Genomic DNA, 17,904 nt, shown 5'->3' with positions numbered 1-17,904 from the left:
CTCGAGAAGATTGATAGGAAGAAGAGCTTCCTGTGGATTGCAGTGGCCTTGGGCCGTTCTGTGATGGAAAACCGCTCCCCAACCTAGCAGGCTGGCATTGGTGGTGATGACTTGCCACTGAAACGGAAGGACCTCCCCTGGAGGACTGACGTAGGCATTGTCCACCAAGTCAGGGATTGCCTCACTTTGAGAGGGAGGAGAATGGGACGGTCTAAGGACAACGTCGTCTTGTCCCAGGCTGAAAGGAGGGACAGCTGAAGGGGGCGAAGATGAAACTGCGCAAAGGGCACTGCTTCCATGGAAGCCACCATCTTCCCCAGAACTTTCATGCAGAACCGAAGGGGAATGGGCGATGGCCGTTTGAGGGCTTGAATCCCTTTGGACAGAGACGCAAATGTTTCCCTCGGAAGAAACACCCGGGCCAGATTCGTGTCGAATTCCATGCCTAAAAAGGTCAGACGCTGAGTGGGATTGAGGATGGACTTTTCCTTGTTGACTAACCATCCGAGACGGTCGAGAGTATCTAGAGTTATCTGAAGACTTAAGAGACAGTCTTGACGGGACGAGCCCTTGATTGAGAGATCGTCCAGGTAAGGGATGATGAGAATCCCTCTGGATCGAAGGATGGCCATGACCGTCGCCATCACTTTTGTGAAAACCCGAGGAGCGGAGGCTAGGCCGAAAGGAAGAGCCATGAAGTGGTAGTGACTTTCCTGAATCGCAAACCGGAGATATTTCTGATGCTGAAAGCACACAGGAATGTGAAAATAGGCATCCCGTATGTCCACAGAACAGAGAAATTCTCCGGGTTCCATTGAGGCTGTCACCGATCGGAGAGACTCCATTTTGAAGTGAAGAATCTTCACGTGGCGATTGAGCAATTTTAGGTCCAGGATTGGCCGTAGGGAGCAGTCTTTCTTCGGGACTACGAAGAGATTTGAGTAGAACCATGAAAACCGTTCGACTGAGGGAACGGGCACAATTACTCCGGCGGAAAGAAGGGAGGAGACGGCCTAAAAGAACCCTGGAATATGGGACCGTTGTCTTGGAGGTTGAGACAGGAAAAAACGTCTGTTTGGCGGGGAAGAAAATTGGATCTTGTAGCCGGATGCGATGATCTCCATGACCCAAGCGTCGTCGACAACTGACAGCCAAGCGTCCATGAAAAAGGAAAGTCTGCCTCCCTCCCTGGAAAAACTTCCAGGTGGGGGTGCCCCGTCACTTGGAGGAAAACCTACCGGAACGGGCACCTGAGGACCTGGAATACTGCCCTCTAGATCGCCAGCGGGGAGCGGGTTTGTAAGATTGTTTCTTCTGCTCTCGCTCCCTAGATGCGGAAGGCCGCTCTTGCTGGGTAGATCTCTCTGTGGACGAGAACGGACGAAAGGGCCTAAACGGGCGAAAACCTTTTCTGTTAAAAAGGCGTTTTGGTCGAGACTGGGGGAGAGAAGTGCTTTTCCCCCCAGTGGCATCGGAAATTATTTGATCCAGCTTGGCCCCAAAGAGTCTAGAACCATGGAAAGGCAGATTGGTAAGCGACTTCTTAGAGGTGGTGTACGCATTCCATGACTTTAGCCAAAGAACTCGGCGTACAGCCACTATGTTGCTGTTAGCCTTTGCTACGCACCCGGCCGCATCTAAGGAGGCGGCTAAAAGGGATTTACCCGCATGATTAATTTGATCTGCTAGATCTGCCAGCTCGTCCTGGGGAGCTGCCGCTAAGATGCCCCTGCGAAGAGTTTTTGCCCAAGCCGAAATGACTTTAGCCGCCCAGGAGGAGGCGAAAATAGGGCAGAGGGAGGCGCTGGAGGCCTCAAAAATAGACTTCGCCAGAGATTCTGCCTGTCTGTTGGATCCTTAAGTGATGCCCCGTCTGGAAGGGACAGAACCGTCTTAGAGGCTATGCGGGAAATGGGAGGGTCCACTTTGGCCCATTTTAAAAGCAAATCTGCATCAAAGGGGTACAGAACATCAAATACCTGCGGCCCGAAAACCGTTGCTCAGGGTGCTCCCAATGTTTGGTTAGAGTAGTATCGAACTCCTTGTGGTTTGGAATGGAGGCCTTGATCGTTTAAATGGAACAGAACATTCCTGAGGAAGGGGCTGGTTCTGCTTAATCTCCAGGCTTTGGAAGATAGCTGAAAGGAGACTATCGACCATATTCCGTGTTTTAGACATGTCATCTGCTTCTGAACTAGATCCCGATTGGGGATCGTCATCTGACCTAAGGTCGTCCTCTGAAGGAGACGGACACCTGGGTGAAGCAGATTGGCCTAGCGAACTGGAAGACGAGTCCGACAGAACACGCATCCTAGCAATCCTACTCGGCCTATCCCTCTGAAGGTCGCGGTCAGGTGCAGACGACTCGCCTTGAGAAGCGGTCGGTGCAGAGGTGGCTGTAGATAGCTGAGGCAAACGTTCTAGGACCTGGACCAGGGACTGAGAGACTTTGGTCAGATCGGAGACCGACTGAGACATTGCAACGGCCCATTCTGGGAGAGGGGAAGTGCCCTCATCACGGGAACCTGTGTGCTCCTGAGAGGCCGACATAGCTGAAGGACTGCAGGATGGGCAGAAAGGAGACGACTGACCCGAAGCCCACTTCTTTTTACAGCGCGCACAGGCGTAATGAGTAGCGGTGGGCCTGAAACAGAGATCCCTTGCAGAGTTGGGCATAAGGAAACTGCGCTGAGTGGCCGCAGGAATTGGGGAAGAACTGCGGAGAGAAGCCAATATTTCTGCCTAGAGCAGAGCCTACCTAGTTCCGGAGAGCAGCAGAACTGCTGAAGCGTCCCCCAAGCAGCGCAGAAAGCCAGGAGAGGAAAATCAGGAAATGCTTGATGAATGGAGCAGGGGGCGGAGCTTAGCGGCTGAGCCGCGATTGGAGCCCACAAAAGAAAGAAGCCCTGTGATGGGCTAAGAAAGGAGCGAAGGAAAGCACGCTCAGAAGGAGGAGGAGGCGCTCAGAGAGCGGGAGCTGAAATGAAAGTGAAAGTGAAAGACGGCACCGCAGCCCCGTGACTGGAATCGTTCAGAGCGAAGGAGGAGGAAAAAAAACGGTAAGAAGTTACTGTGCTCGCAGAAACCTTTGAAACCCCTGCCCCGGCTGTGAAAAGGGGGGAGAAAACCCTGTACTGAGCCCTCTTGAATATAGATGGAGAGGTGCGCGGCTGATGAGAGCGGCGCCCGGCAGGCAGGGAAGAAGGGCGGGAGATTCAAACCGAGAAGTCTGTGATGATATTGCTGATGGCTCGTCTGGTAATACTGGGGTCTGGAGGGATCGTACAGGCACTTACCTGACGTCCCTGAAGAGGATGACCACCGGGGCCACACAAGGGTAGAGTAAGCCGCTGGGGACTGTCCTCTGTACCCGCATCCTGCAGAAAACGGCATTAACCTCTTGTTGGTGAGGAGCATCTTGCGATCGCCATCTTCCTCTCAGCCCTGTCCCGAGAGAGGGGTGAGGAGGGGAATTTGGCAAGGACCAGCCACCTGTCCGCATCCCATAGCACCAGAAGTGATATGGAAACAGTCCTGCCAGCGTACTGAGAGTTGCGATGTGGGATCAGCCACACTGCTCGCTCAGCCGCCTGATATGGGAAAGCAGGGTGAAACTTACACCCTGTTTCCCGACTTGAATCTGCAAAACAAAAGAGCAAGAATTAAAAACGTTCCACTAGAACACCTAAGGGAAAGAAAGGTTAATTGCGGATCTGGGGAGATCCCGGTCCGCCTCCTACAGACACTAAGCACAAACTGAGGTGCCTGTCGGTGGGTGTATACTGCCGGGGAGGTGCTAATTTTTCTTGTTTTGCATAGTGTCAGCCTCCTAGCATCAGCAGCATACATCCATGGTAATCTGTGTCCCCCCAATAAGGCGATAAAGAAATCCCGATGATAGATTCCCTGTAAAAAGGTTGTCCTGTTCTTGAGGTAGATTTGTGTTCCTGCCAATAAGTCTTAAGTGTTCCAAGATGGACACTGGGGGTGTCTCCTGGATACCTTCAGGTTTTAACAAAACCATGCTGAGAATCAAGTCCCTATATCTCTATCTATATATAAAAAGCTTCTTACCGCATTTCACTGACATGTTTGAACACTTCCCTCTGACCATTGAGTAAAGTTTCCAGTTCCTGTTGAGAAGCCTAAAAGGGAGCAAAAATGGCGTTTACAGAGTATAAGTTAAACTATCAGAGAAGTCTCAAAATGCACAGGAGTCTTACATCTGAGATTTAGTATTTGACCCTCATTGTACTTTTTGTCTCTCACTATATTAAAAATGTCCCTACAGATCCCCACATGGTTAACCCCTACACCCCCAGGCCATTTTCCTTTTTTTCGTCCCTTCTACCCAGAGCCATCATTTTTTTTTTTTTTTTTTCCGTCAATATGTCTTTGTAAGGGCTTGCTTTTTGCGGGACGAAATGTGCTAAAACTGATCTGCCATTATGATTCTCCAGGGCATTACCAAACATGTATAGTTTTATTTAAGTGGCGAAAAAAATCCAAAAAGTTTGTTAAAAAAAAAAAAAACAGATCCCCAGTTGTCATGCCAACCCCGTCGGCGCCCCGAGACCATGTGACAAGGGCACCCCGTTTGTGACGCGCTTCCACGTGGACATGTTAAATGAAATTGACAGCGGCATTTAACATGTTAACAACCGCCAGTAGATAACGATTTCACCTTACAGCTGTTAGGGGCGAATGTCAGCTGTTCAAATCAGCTGTCATGTGCCGGAGAAGATGCGGGCTCATCGCCAAAGGCTATATCAAAGGGGGAGACACGACATATGACTCACTTATGCGTCATATGTTGTCAAGGGGTTAATTTCCCCTTATAGGTCTAGCACATGCCACTGCCTAGAAGGCGCCCTGTACCTGCGGGACGTTCCCACCGGCAGCCGCCCTCTTGGCGATCTCGTCGGTCACTGCATTTACGTATCGTCGCTGCTCATCCAGTATCATGTCCAGTTGCCGATTCAGTTGCTTGATTTCAAGGTGGATTCGGTTCTGACCTTCGAAGATTTGTCTGAGCTCCCGGTCATTTACAGACTCAAACATGTCATCCTCTAGAAAAGTAAATGCATAAAATACAACAACTAGGTAAAGTTCACACCAATTTAAAAATAATTTTTACATGTTTTTTTCCCTGTAGTTCAAAGACAAATCAAACTTAAGTCTATCTTTATGGACTTTCTAAATTGGCATTCTGCCAGCACTATAGGTGCTTCAACGCCCTTTCCGGTCATATCCATATATGCATTTCAATGGGTTGCCTTTCCTAAATTCATAGCACACCTCTCCCTGGTATGCCTGTGTGCAGTGTGACATTCACATGCTATAATATTGTGTCCTAAATTTCACAGCAGTAATTCCAATGAACAAAGTCCTTTTGAACTCAAGGCCTTGAAAGGCTTGTACACTGTAACCCCTTTTTAATTGTTCACAAATGTTGAAGAAAAGCAAAAGGAACTAAATAATAACATTATTAGAGGGGCGAGCCAGTAATGAACAACACCTTGGAGGGAAATTTAAAAAAAAAAAGTGTTTAGACATATATTCTTATGTAGCCAATGCCATCAGTATGTTTTGCAACAATAAGGTTGCGAAGGTCTTTAGACAGTTAACTGGTTTTACCTATCATAAGATGTTTCTTGTGTGGCACCTTGGTAATGAGACACCTTTTTATAGGCCATCAGTTCAACCAGCTGATATTATTTGTTACTTAGTGGCAGGATTGCTTTGTAATTACTGATAAGATTTAGCTGGAGTCAGGCCTTTTCATGGCTTTCTGCACTTGTCTTTCTTCATGTGTTCAATACTTTTTCCCTTTGTCATTATTACATATAACTTAAAGGGAATCTGTCAGCCATTTTTAGTGATATCGTGTAAAGATATCACCCAATTGTGCGTCCCATAAGGATTCTATTAGGATTTTTGATTCCCCCTGACCCCGCACCTTTGATGCACAAATACCTTTTTTTATCTTGGTGGAGATGTATGCAAACTGCTTCCGTCCGGTGGGCGTGGCTTAGTCGCCTTCTCCCCCCCCCCCCCCCGGCTTGCTGAACGTAATCTTGATCTGTGAATATCACAGATAACGTTGGTTTCCGCGCTTGCGCATTGAAAAGGCCTCCGGCGTCTGGGCAGTATGCTTTGCCCAACTGTGGGCGAAGCATATAAACGGTACTGCGCATGCGCTGGTATTTTTCAGCGCGGTTTATGCCTCGGAAGTCTTCACATGCAGGACACACTTCCGGGGTATAGACCGCTCTGGAAAATACCGGCGCATGCGCAGTACCGATTATATGCTTCGACCACAGTTGGGCAAAGAATACTGCGCAGGCGCCGGAGGCCTTTTCAATGTGCAAGCGCGGAAAACAATGTTATCTGTGATATTCACAGATGAAGATTACGTTCAGGAAGTCGAGGAGGGGAGAGAAGGGGAATAAAAAAAACCCTAATAGAATCCTTATGAGACGCACAATTGGGTGATATCTTTACATGATATCACTAAAAAGGGGTGACAGATTCCCTTTAATTTATGGACTATAGTTTGATTTCTTTGCCTGTGTGGATTGTTTTTTTTTTTTTTACATAATTATAAATAAAAAAAAATCCCTTCATCATGGAGTAAAACTAGTGAGTAAGATGCTGAAGTCAGATACAACCACACAAATGCCCTGAAGCCATGAGCAATGTGCTTGAGTTTGGGGTATACATGCCTGGGTGTTCCTTGAGCTCTGGGTGGTCTTTATTGTAGTCGTCTTTCCTTTTTTCCAGCTCTTGTTGAAAGTTGTCAAACTCCTCCTGGTACTTGTCCTTCTCTTCTTTGGGAATCTCTCCATCTGGAGCGGGCTGAATGACGACAGTGTTACGTTCCCATACTAGAAGCCTTGTCTGCGAGCTGAGCGCAGATCTTATCAGGACTTAATGGTTTCGGGAACAACTATAGAGAAAAAACCCTCCCGATACTGTAACGCACGCACTCGCCTTATTAAAAAAATGCCTATCACTGGAGATACCAATAAACAGTATAAAAATACATAAACTAAAGGCAAAAAACACTAACCAAATTACTTTTCATATGGCAGATTGTCCGTATCAAAAATATAGCACAGTGCTAGTTAGAGGAGCTTTTATAAACCTGTGGTGCCCTTGAAGGGGCGGTGCAAACTAAAATGTTTTTCGCAAGAGCGGCAATTCTGTATGGCAGGAATAAAAAAAAAACAAAAAAAACAAAACACATCAATCAGCCATGTAAATCACTCCTGCCCCACTCCATTGGCTTTTGTTAACCATCCACATGACCACTGCAGCCAATCGCTGGTCTCATTAGTGATGCCGCTACTTATGGTGGGAAAACACTGAGGCTGGTGACTGATGTAGAGGTTATGAGGGCGCAAGGCATGTGCAGTAAGGGAAACAAGAACTGGCGGGGACCACTGGGGGGTAGGTGGCAGTGCTGGAGGAGTGGGAATTAAAAAAAATTTTTTCCTGCCATTATAATTCTGGGAATCCCTTTATCAAACATCCGGGTTTCATGACGCGAGCACGAATCGTTATGCACGGACTGTCCAGAGGCTCTCCTGTCCCGAAATTGACAGCCTCAATGACATATATGAGGACGTCAAGTTCCGGTCAGTACATCACGGTCTGAACTCGGACTGTGACACCTGACTGTGGCATAAGGCTGAGAGATGAGGATCCTGAGCCAGGACGTCTCCCCGCACCAAGTCCAGGTGCCTTGATGGAGGATCACATGGAGGGTCTCCCAAATTAAACACCCTCTTTAATTTGAGGTTACTAGCAGAGTGTTATACGTCCGATTACAGGTGTAATTCAGGATCGGGTTGGGTGGACTCCAGACCACACTGATTATATGATGGCATATCCTAGCAATGAAAACCTTATATCCTGGAAAACCCCCCTTTAAAAGCAGCTTACAGTTGTTTTGCCCGGCTCGGTCAGCTGGAAGGTGAGAAACGACAGCACATCATGGTCATCTGTTAAGGAAAAAAGTCATATTGAAATAAGGACAACACATATAAGCGAAAGACTCTGCTTCCGACACAAGCGGGGTTAACATTAGGCAGTGGTGCTAATCAGATCGACCTGTAGCATTTGGGCAAATCACCATGTAAAGACATTTGTATTGCAGCTTCCCCGTCGTGAGGTCGGGACCCTTCTTTTAGTAAAATATTAATTTGTTAGATGATGAAGTGATAATATCGATCCTGTTTAAGATCTCTGCTTGCTGTTTATTACTAGGAACCTCCCTAGTTCGCTCTATTCCGGTCTTTGATGGACACGCCGTGCATGAGCTCATCCGGCACACAGCCAGGACAGTGTATTTTCTTGTTATTTTGATTCTTACTACTAGATGAAAGCAATTATTTTCATATGAATTTACAGCAAGTAAAGATACTAACCACTAGCTGACATCTGGCATATACTGCGCTGTCTGCAAGGGATGCCATCAATCAGATGTGAATAGGTGGCCTTAGAACATGAGAAAAAGCAGTAGCCGGGATCTGAAAACTTTCAGATCTAGACTTTTTAATAGGAAGGTACTCTTTTAAATTGTCTTGTACATTAATTGGTGGAGGGTCTCAGGAGCCCAACCACACACTTATTGCTGAAAACACTGATTTGAGGCGCTGACTCCTGCAAGCAGCAGTTCTCGGCTCGTGTACAGAGCGGTGCATGGACTCAATAGAAAGTCTCTGTGCCTGTACACAGAATGCATTATAGACCGCTCTGTGCACGTTCTCCTGCAAGACCGCAGCGCTGTCTGCAGAAGGCTGTGCACCAGAGCAGTGTTATTAGAAAAAGGTGGTGGTTTTAGGACCTGCACCCTCAATTATCACAAGTGCACCCGTACCACCTTGGATGCAATGGTCAATAGCGACCGCAGCATCTAACGGGTTAGGCGTTTCCTCTGCATACCGGTTGGAAGGATTGCGATGGCTGCCATGGGTTGCGACAATGGCCCCAGGGCTGCCAGAAGCAGAGCCTAATGGTGTGCAACAATGGCGGGACATAACACAAGCATGAAACGTGAGGGCTGTGCACCGTACGTTCACTGAGAGCAGCGCTAACCTGCCAGGCCCCCGGTGGCTGCAGAGATCCCGAAGAAACCCTGCTGGGGCAGGATCATATTGTCTACTTTGGCACAGAATTCATAGTCCTCCTTGTTGGGGGTGAAGCCGTTGTTAATCATCACCTAGGAGAACAATGCAGAGACAGAGGGGTCAAAGAAAAAAAGATTAAAAATGAGCTAACTCAGCGAGTCACCGACACGGAGCAGTCAGGGACTCACCGTCAGCGTCTTCCTGTAGTACGTGATCCTGGCTCGGACTGGATATGGCTTGTTACGGAAGTCTCTCTGACAAGAGGCCAGCGCTTGAGTCGTACCGTCACTGTGAACAGCAGAAAACCATGTGCTGAGTGCGCGAAAATCAAGTGTGTGACATCAGCGAGAAGAAACATTCCCGTATACGTGTGATGACATGTTACTAGGCTATATCACCACAGTATGGTCATAGGGCGGGGGTCTCGTCCCTGCCAACCACACCTGCACTATAACTAAAGGTGCCGCAGCAGCTGTAATTCAGGGACGCGCCTCCTTCACTTGGTGGCGCCACTGTGCGGGGAACTACATGAGCATTGCTGCCTGGCCCAGACCCCACATGGGGGAAAACTGATCCTAGCTCAGAGAATTCCTGAACTTTGTGGCCAGAGCTGGATCAGGGGTGGTGGGATAGTTAGTGTAGATGTGTGTTTATGCTATTATTTTACAGGGGGTATTCCTGTAGTTATGATTATTTTGTTTCTTCATTTTTAGCTTTAATTTTGTTTAAATTTATTCTCATTTTTCTTTTCCCGTTTTGTAGGTCGAGAACTTTCCTTCACTTTGTGGCCATCTCTGGTATATTTCTTTGCGATTTGTGTCTGATTTTGTCGTCTTGTTGTCTGACTGATTGAAGCTTTGTTGTTATGTCTTGTGCTGTTGTGTGTTATTTTGTTATGTATCGTAGTTGTGTCGTGTAAAGTATTTATATATAATAAAAAAGACCTACATGAGCATTACTCCATTCATGTGAAAATCCCAAAACATGTACTTACTTTTGATGGTCGTATAAAAGTTTGCCATTATTGCCAACAACCAAAATCGCTGGATTATTTTTCTAAAAGAGGAAAAAAAAAAAAGTGTCTGAAGGACTATATACAGGGAATTAGGGTTTGATATAGCAACTCATGTATGAGGAACATCTGATATAGGCATGCAGATATTTAAATAAATACACAGCAGAATGAGCGCAGCTCTGGAGTATAATACAGGATGTAACTCAGGATCAGTAATGTAATGTATGTACACAGTGACTACACCAGCAGAATAGTGAGTGCAGCTCTGGAGTATAATACAGGATGTAACTCCGCATCAGTAATGTAATGTATGTACACAGTGACTGCACCAGCAGAATAGTAAGTGCAGCTCTGGAGAATAATACAGGATGTAACTCAGGATCAGTAATGTAATGTATGTACACAGTGACTGTACCAGCAGAATAGTGAGTGCAGCTCTGGAGTATAATACAGAATGCAACTCAGGATCAGTAATGTAATGTATGTACACAGTGACTGCACCAGCACAATAGTGAGTGCAGCTCTGGAGTATAATACAGGAGGTAACTCAGGATCAGTAATGTAATGTATGTACACAGTGACTGCACCAGCACAATAGTGAGTGCAGCTCTGGGGTATAATACAGGAGGTAACTCAGGATCAGTACAGGATCAGTAATGTAATGTATGTACACAGTGACTACACCAGCAGAATAGTGAGTGCAGCTCTGGAGTATAATACAGGATGTAACTCAGGATCAGTAATGTAATGTATGTACACAGTGACTCCACCAGCAGAATAGAGAGCGCAGCTCTATAGGATAATACAGGATCAGTACAGGATCAGTAACGTATGTACACAGTGACTGCACCAGCAGAATAGTGAGTGCAGCTCTGAGGTATAACACAGGATGTAACTCAGGAGCAGTAATGTAATGTATGTACACAGTGACTCCACCAGCAGAATAGTGAGTGCAGCTCTAGAGGATAATACAGGATGTAACTCAGGATCAGTAATGCAATGTATGTACACAGTGACTACATCAGCAGAATAGTGAGTGCAGCTCTGGTGTATAATACAGGAGGTAACTCAGACCATAGATTCTCCATTGGATTAAGGTCTGGACTTTTCTTCAAAACCTTTACGTTGCCGCTTAAATCATTTGAGTGTTGCTTTAGCAGTATGCTTTGGGTTATTGTCTTGTTGGAATGTAAACTTCAAGTCTAACAAAAAGGTTTTGCTAAAGAATATCCCTGTATTTTTCACCATTAGTGATGGGCGAGTAGCATCGTTGCTTGGGTGATCTCTGAGTATTTTGGCGTGCTCAGAGATTTAGTTTTCGTCGTTTCAGCTGCATGATTTGCGACTTGTAGACAGGCTGAATACATGTGGGAATTCCCTAACAAACAGGCATTCCACATATGTATTCAGCCTGTCTAGCAGTCGCAAATCATGCAGTTGAGGCGACGAAAACTAAATCTCCGAGCACGCCAAAATACTCGGAGACCACCCGTGCAACGAGAATACTTGCTCATCACTTTTCACCATCCATCTTCCGCTCCACTGGGACCATTTTCCCTGCTGCCGAACAATATCCCCACAGCATGATGCTGACAACCACCATGTTTCAATGTGGGGATGGTGTTCTTGGGGTTATGAGCTGTGTTGGTTTGGGGCCTGACCTTAAATTTACCTTGGTGGCCAAAACAATCAATTTTGGTCTCATCTGACCACATCATCTTCCTTTATAAATTTGGCGAGTCTCCCACATCTTTTGGCAAACTCAAAATGACCCTTAGAGTTTGTGTGTGTAAGCAAAGGCTTTTTTTCTGCCCACTTGTCAATTAAGGCAACCTCTATGGAGTGTACGGTTTACTGTGGTCATATGGACAGATACTCCTTTGGTCTATGTGCTGTCTCTCTGATTATTGCCCTCCTTGCCCGTGCTGAGAGTTTTGGTGGGTGACCCTCTCTTGGCATATTTGTTGTGGTACCATGTTCTTTCCATTTCTTGATAATGGATTTGATGGCGCTCCGTGGGATCATCGGAGATTAAGAGATTTTTTATAATCCAACCCTGGCTTGTTCTTCTCAACAACTTTGTCCCGGACTTGTTTGAAGATATCCTTGGTCTTCAAGGTGCCATTTTGAGATCTCCTTGGTCTTCATGGTGCCGTCTGGAGAGCTCTTTGGTCTTCATGGTGCCGTCTGGAGAGCTCCTTGGTCTTCATGGTGGTGTTTGGAGATCTCCTTGGTCTTCATGGTGTTTGGTTAGTGGTGCCTCTTGTTAATGGTGTTGTAGCCTCTGTGGCCTTTCAGAAAAGGTAAAGTGTATATACTGGCAGACATGTGACACTTAGATTGCACACAGGGGAATGTCCTGTCACTAAGCATGGGACTTATGAAGAGAATTACTTGCACCTGAAATTTTTAGGGACTTCAAAGCAAAAGGGGTGAATACATATGCACATGCCAATTTTTAGTTAATTGATCCCATAAATTTAAATGTATTATTCTCACTTCACCAACTTAGACTATTTAGTGCTGATGCATCACACACAAATCGGATTACACAAATATTTAGACACAGGTTGTCATGTAACAAAATAGGTAAAAAGACAAGGAGGGGTAGAAAAATTAGCAATGAGCACTGTCATGCTGATCTGATGGCCGCCGGCGGCTGATGTCAATTGATTGCTGGTATGTGTAACTATGTAACATCTAATACGTAGGTAAACGTGACTTTTCTTCCCCCAGGTTAAACTAACTCAAAACATCCTCATCCAAGCAGCTTTGTTACCAGATACAAGATTGAGTCTTAATGTTGCTACTAAAGGACTCATAACCATTTATTTTTACTTCCATAAATCCAAAATTCTGCATTTTATTTTAAGGCCCTGTGCACACGGTGCGGATTCTGCTGCGGATCTGCAGCAGAACTGCAGGTGATGTACAGTACCATTAAAGCCTATTAAAAAAAAAAAAAAAAAAAAAAAAAAAAAAAAAAAAAAAACACGCTATGCACATGCTGCAGTTTTTTCTGCGCGAAAAAAAAAAAGCAGCATGTGACTTCTTTTGTGCAGTTTTCCACCTGCTCCATTCTACAAATCCGCAGGTGGAAAACCGCACAAAAACAATAAAAAAAGGAAGAAATCTGCAGGAAAAATGCAGGTCATTTGACCTGTGGATTTAGTAAAATCCGGGCGGAAAAATCCACGAGAGGATCCGCACTGTGTCTACATAGCCTAATAGTTATAGACAGACGTAAATGATAAGAGTCTGGATGCCTGCTGCCGCCACTAGGGGGGGGGGGGGGGGATCATGAGCACACTGCTTACAGTTTCAAAGTTAGAAAAAAACTTTTTGCAGTAAAGTCACTTCTGACTAGTGTTGAGCATTCCGATACTGCAAATATCGGGTATCGGCCGATATTCGCGGTATCGGAATTCCGATACTTTTTGCATATCGAATACCGGAATCGGAAGTTCCCATAATGCTATGAGCCAGTTTGATACAGCCAATGAGGAATCCTAAGAAGTGTGGGCACATCCTGTTAGGCATGTAGGCATGTTAACTAATGGCATGGCTGTGATTGGCTGCTGAAATGATGTCATGATGCACTATAAAAGCCGCCGCCATTTTGGGTTCACTCTGCTGTGAATTCAGTTAGGGACAGGCTGCTGTTTGACTCTGAGGGACAATTAGAAATAGAGATTTTCCAACTAATATTGTGCTTTACCCAGGCTACATTATCAATCAGTGTAGCTTTCTTTTTCCTTGCAGTGCTGTTCACAGCTGTCTGCAAGGTCTGTGTGAGTGCAGCTCACGCTGTGTAGTGTGTTCTACAGCCACCTCTGGTTGTAGGCCGCTCAGCGTGCGTCACTGCCTCATACACATATATATTTTTTTTTTTTTCATAGCTGCTCATTTTTACTGATTTCTCCTATTAGTGTGCATCCATCCGTATCCATCTACATTGGTTGCAAACACTATATAGGAGTAGATAGCAATAGGAGTAGATAGCAGAGCCTTTCTGCAGCCCTTCAGTGCTAGTGCACAGTTCTCTGCACTGTTCACGGCTGTCTGTGAGGTCTCTGTGTGTGAGTGCAGCTCATGTTGTAGTGTGTTCTGCAGCCACCTCTGGTTGTAGTCCGCTCAGCGTGCGTCACTGCCTCATGCATAGTCCTTTTTTGCTGTAGTGCTGCTTATGTTTCCTGAATTTCTCCTATTAGTGTGCTTCCATCCGTATCCAGATAGATTAGTTGCAAACACTATATAGGAGTAGATAGAGGAGCCTTTCTGCTGGCTTGTGCCCTGCAGCCCCAGCCAGATTAGTATAGCCTATTTTTTGGAGCCTCATCTATTGCACTGTAGGTTACCTTCCTGCATTGTAAAAGCTCAAAAAAGTTTGTGATACTATCGCTTTTACATCTTTGGTCACATCCTTTTTGTTTTTCTGAAAAAAAAAAAACACGTAAATAAAGTTCACTAAACACAACTTTACAGTTGTGTAGGCCACATTAGCTCAGATTAAAGTCTAGTCCACACTTTATAAAATTAGTGTTTCTTATACCTGTTAAAAGCTGTTCAGGAATAAGCACACTAAGCCCCCCTTTGTACTTTTCTGCCTATCTTTATCAGTCTACCAAGATGAAGGCGGCAGGGAGTAAGGCACATGGTCGTGGGCGTGGAGTTTCAGCGGGGAGAGGACGTGGGGATTCTGTGCCTGCTGCGGGCACCAGTGACTCAGCATCCCCCAGTTTTACCAGGCAACAGTCCTTTATGCGAAGCTTTGTAGGACCTCGCCGTACCGCACTGCTGCGGGAGGAACAAATTGAAGCCGTTGTCGGATGGATGGCAGCTAACGCATCGACTTCAATGACTTCCACATCCTCTCAGGTCCAGAGAACTGAAGAGCAACCATCTGTCTCTTCACCACCTGCCAAAGTGCCCAGGCAGTCAGAGAGCCCTGGACAGGAGCCATCACAGTCTCTACTTCTGTTCTCTGAATCTCTTGACTTGGAAAGAGGGGGCCAGCCAAGCAACATTCTAGAATGTGAAGAGGGAGTATGCAGTGATGAGCAACAGCTTTCTCTCTGAATCTGAAGAGGCGGGTGGGCCAGTGCCTATGGTCAGCATACCTCAGTACGCATCAGATGATGAGACTCAGGTGCCACTTTCTGGTGCGTACTGTGCTGGCGAGACTACCCAGGAGAAGCAGGTGTTTGAAGAGGGGAGTGTAGACGATGAGGTCCTTGACCCATCATGGCGTGAGGAACAGGAAGGTGGTGGGAGCAGCTCTGAGGAAGAGATTCCCCGAACGGCCAAGACAGGAGGGTGAGGGAGGGGGCAGACTTGGTTGCCTGTAGCCTCCACTTTGGCACCCATTAGGAGCACTCCTCTTCCAAAACGGGCGCTCCCAAAGCTTGCAGTGCGTGGTCCTTTTTTGACACAGTTGCAGATGACATTTGCTTTGTCAAATGCAAGCTGTGTAATCAGAAAGTCAAAAGAGGGAAAAGTGTCAGCAACCTCAATACCACAAATATGTGGAAACATGTGCGGACCAAGCACGTGGTGGAGTTACAAAGACACACTGAAGACGTAGGGCCAACCTACAGCACAACCTACCACCTCTTCAGCTCGTGTTGTAGCCTCTTCCTCCAGCTCACACACAGCTGGTTCGGTTTCCTCACAGGATTGCCATGGAAGAACCTCTGGCACTGTTGTACTGACACCCAGTTTAATTACACCCACAGCACCACGTTCCCTGTCATCCTCACACTCCCAGGCCAGTCTACAGCCATCGGTAGCACAGGAATGGGAGAAAAGGCGGCCATACTCGGCAAACCATCCCCGAGCACAGGCTCTGAATGCTGGCATTGCCAAACTACTGTCCCTTGAAATGCTCTCATTCAGGCTGGTGGAGACTGACACCTTCCGTAACTTCCATGGCATTGGCAGTCCCACAATACAATGTGCCCAGCCGCTTTTATTTCAGCAGGCAAGCCGTCTCTGCCCTGCAAAAGCATGTGGAGGGAAAAATTAAACATGCGCTACTAAACGCCGTCAGTAGCAAGGTCCACCTGACCACCGATGCGTGGACCAGTAACCATGGACAGGGACGATACCTTTCCCTCACTGCCCATTGGGTAAATGTTGTGGAGCCGGGTACAGATCTTGAGAGTGGCGCTGTACGTGTTCTGCCAACTCCATGGATTGCAGGAATCCAGTCTGTACACATTGACTCCTCCTCATACTCCAGTTCCTCAGAATCAGCGCTGCAGGAGCCGTCACGGTCTACCTCCACATGGACCCGTGATCGCTTACCTGTTACGACCGACATGAGCACAGCCGTGGCCAAACGTCAACAGGCCGTACTGAAATTAATTTCTTTGGGGAATTGAAGCCACACAGCGCAGGAGCTCTGGAATGCCATCAAGCAGGAGAGCGACGTGTGGTTTGTGCCAGCAAATCTCCAGCCAGGCTTGGTAGTGTGCGACAATGGCCGAAATCTGGTGGCAGCTCTGGGCCTAGGCAACCTCACTCACATCCCATGTCTGGCACATGTGCTCAACTTGGTCGTGCAGAGTTTTTTGAGGGACTATCCGGATCTTGATGCACTGCTGCACAAGGTCCACATAGAGTGCGCTCACTTGCGGCGTTCCGGCATGGCCAGATCGCGCATTGCAGCTCTGCAGCGGAACATCGCATCATATGTGACCTACCCACCAGGTGGAATTCAACGTTACATATGTTCGAGAGGTTGTGTAAGCAGCAGCCAGCAGTAATGGAGTACCAGCTGCATCAGGCACAAACAAGTCGCACTGTGCGCCGGTCACACTTCAGCACCACTGAGTGGGTCTCTATGAAGGACATCTGCCACGTTTTGCGTGCCTTCGATGATTCCACGCGGATGGCGAGTGCAGATGATGCACTAGTCAGCATGACTGTCCCCCTTATCTGCCTGCTTCAAAAAACACTGCAAGCACTAAGGGAGGAGGTTTTGGAAGAGGTGGAGGATGAGGAGTCCCAAATGCCATCTGCTTCTGGACAGTCTGCGCTACGTGCTTCCTCACAAAGGCCTAGGCAGGGGACACTTTGAAGGAGGATGAGGAGGAGGAAGATATCTCTCCAGAGGAGGGAGGTACACAATGCTCGAGTAGTCAGTATGTAGAGCGAGGATGGGGTGATGCAGAGCAGGCAGAGATGACGCCTCAAGCAGGGGACAGCGTTTCTTGGGCAGTTGGGAGTCTGCAGCACATGGTTGATTTCATGCTGCAGTGCCTGAGAAACGACCGCCGCATCGCCCACATTCTCAACACGGCTGATTATTGGGTGTACACCCTCCTAGATCCTCGCTACCGGGACAACTTACAAAGCCTCATACCACCGTTGAACCGGGAGCGTAAAATGCGGGAGTACCAAGACACACTGGTGCAGTCCATCATGTTCTCCATTCCACCCGAGGGCAGTGCTGCTAGTGCTTTACAAAGCAGCTCTGTGCGTCGAGGCAGTGGAGGAAGCTCTGCACAAAGAGGGAGCAGAGGCAGCGCCTCAGCACAAGGCAATACCAGTATGGCCCAAATGTGGCAAAGTTTTGTGTGTCCGCCACAAATGTCTACACCATCACAGACGGCAGGAGGCAACGTTTCCGTCAGATGGTGACGGACTACATGTCTTGCCCTGTCAGTGTACTCCCAGACGGCTCTTCCCCCTTCAAGTTTTGGGTCTCTAAGCTGGATACATGGCCAGAGCTTAGCCAGTATGCATTGGAGA

At 47.1% G+C, this 17,904-nt stretch overlaps 1 protein-coding gene across 4 annotated transcripts in view; it reads right to left on the bottom strand.

The window, feature by feature from the left end:
• LMAN1 (lectin, mannose binding 1) overlaps positions 1–17,904 on the bottom strand; it is a 58,639-nt gene that overhangs the window by 24,876 nt on the left and 15,859 nt on the right. For all 4 annotated transcript variants that reach the window (XR_012233998.1, XR_012234000.1, XR_012233999.1 and 1 more), the window contains exons 4-10: positions 10,129–10,190; positions 9,323–9,422; positions 9,103–9,226; positions 7,948–8,006; positions 6,726–6,858; positions 4,879–5,069; positions 4,075–4,145 (exon numbers count right to left, since the gene is read on the bottom strand). Coding sequence is in view for 1 of the 4 variants with exons in the window: in XM_073584793.1 (XP_073440894.1) it covers positions 4,075–4,145; positions 4,879–5,069; positions 6,726–6,858; positions 7,948–8,006; positions 9,103–9,226; positions 9,323–9,422; positions 10,129–10,190 (740 nt within the window). In the remaining 3 variants the exon portion in view is untranslated. The remainder of the gene's footprint in view (positions 1–4,074; positions 4,146–4,878; positions 5,070–6,725; positions 6,859–7,947; positions 8,007–9,102; positions 9,227–9,322; positions 9,423–10,128; positions 10,191–17,904) is intronic.

Source organism: Dendrobates tinctorius, unplaced genomic scaffold (assembly GCF_039654945.1).
Source record: "Dendrobates tinctorius isolate UK_male_01 unplaced genomic scaffold, ASM3965494v1 ptg000085l, whole genome shotgun sequence".
Classification (NCBI taxonomy): Eukaryota; Metazoa; Chordata; class Amphibia; order Anura; family Dendrobatidae; genus Dendrobates; species Dendrobates tinctorius.
The sequence above is the reverse complement of the archived record's forward strand: the minus strand, read 5'-3'. Positions and strand labels throughout refer to the sequence as shown.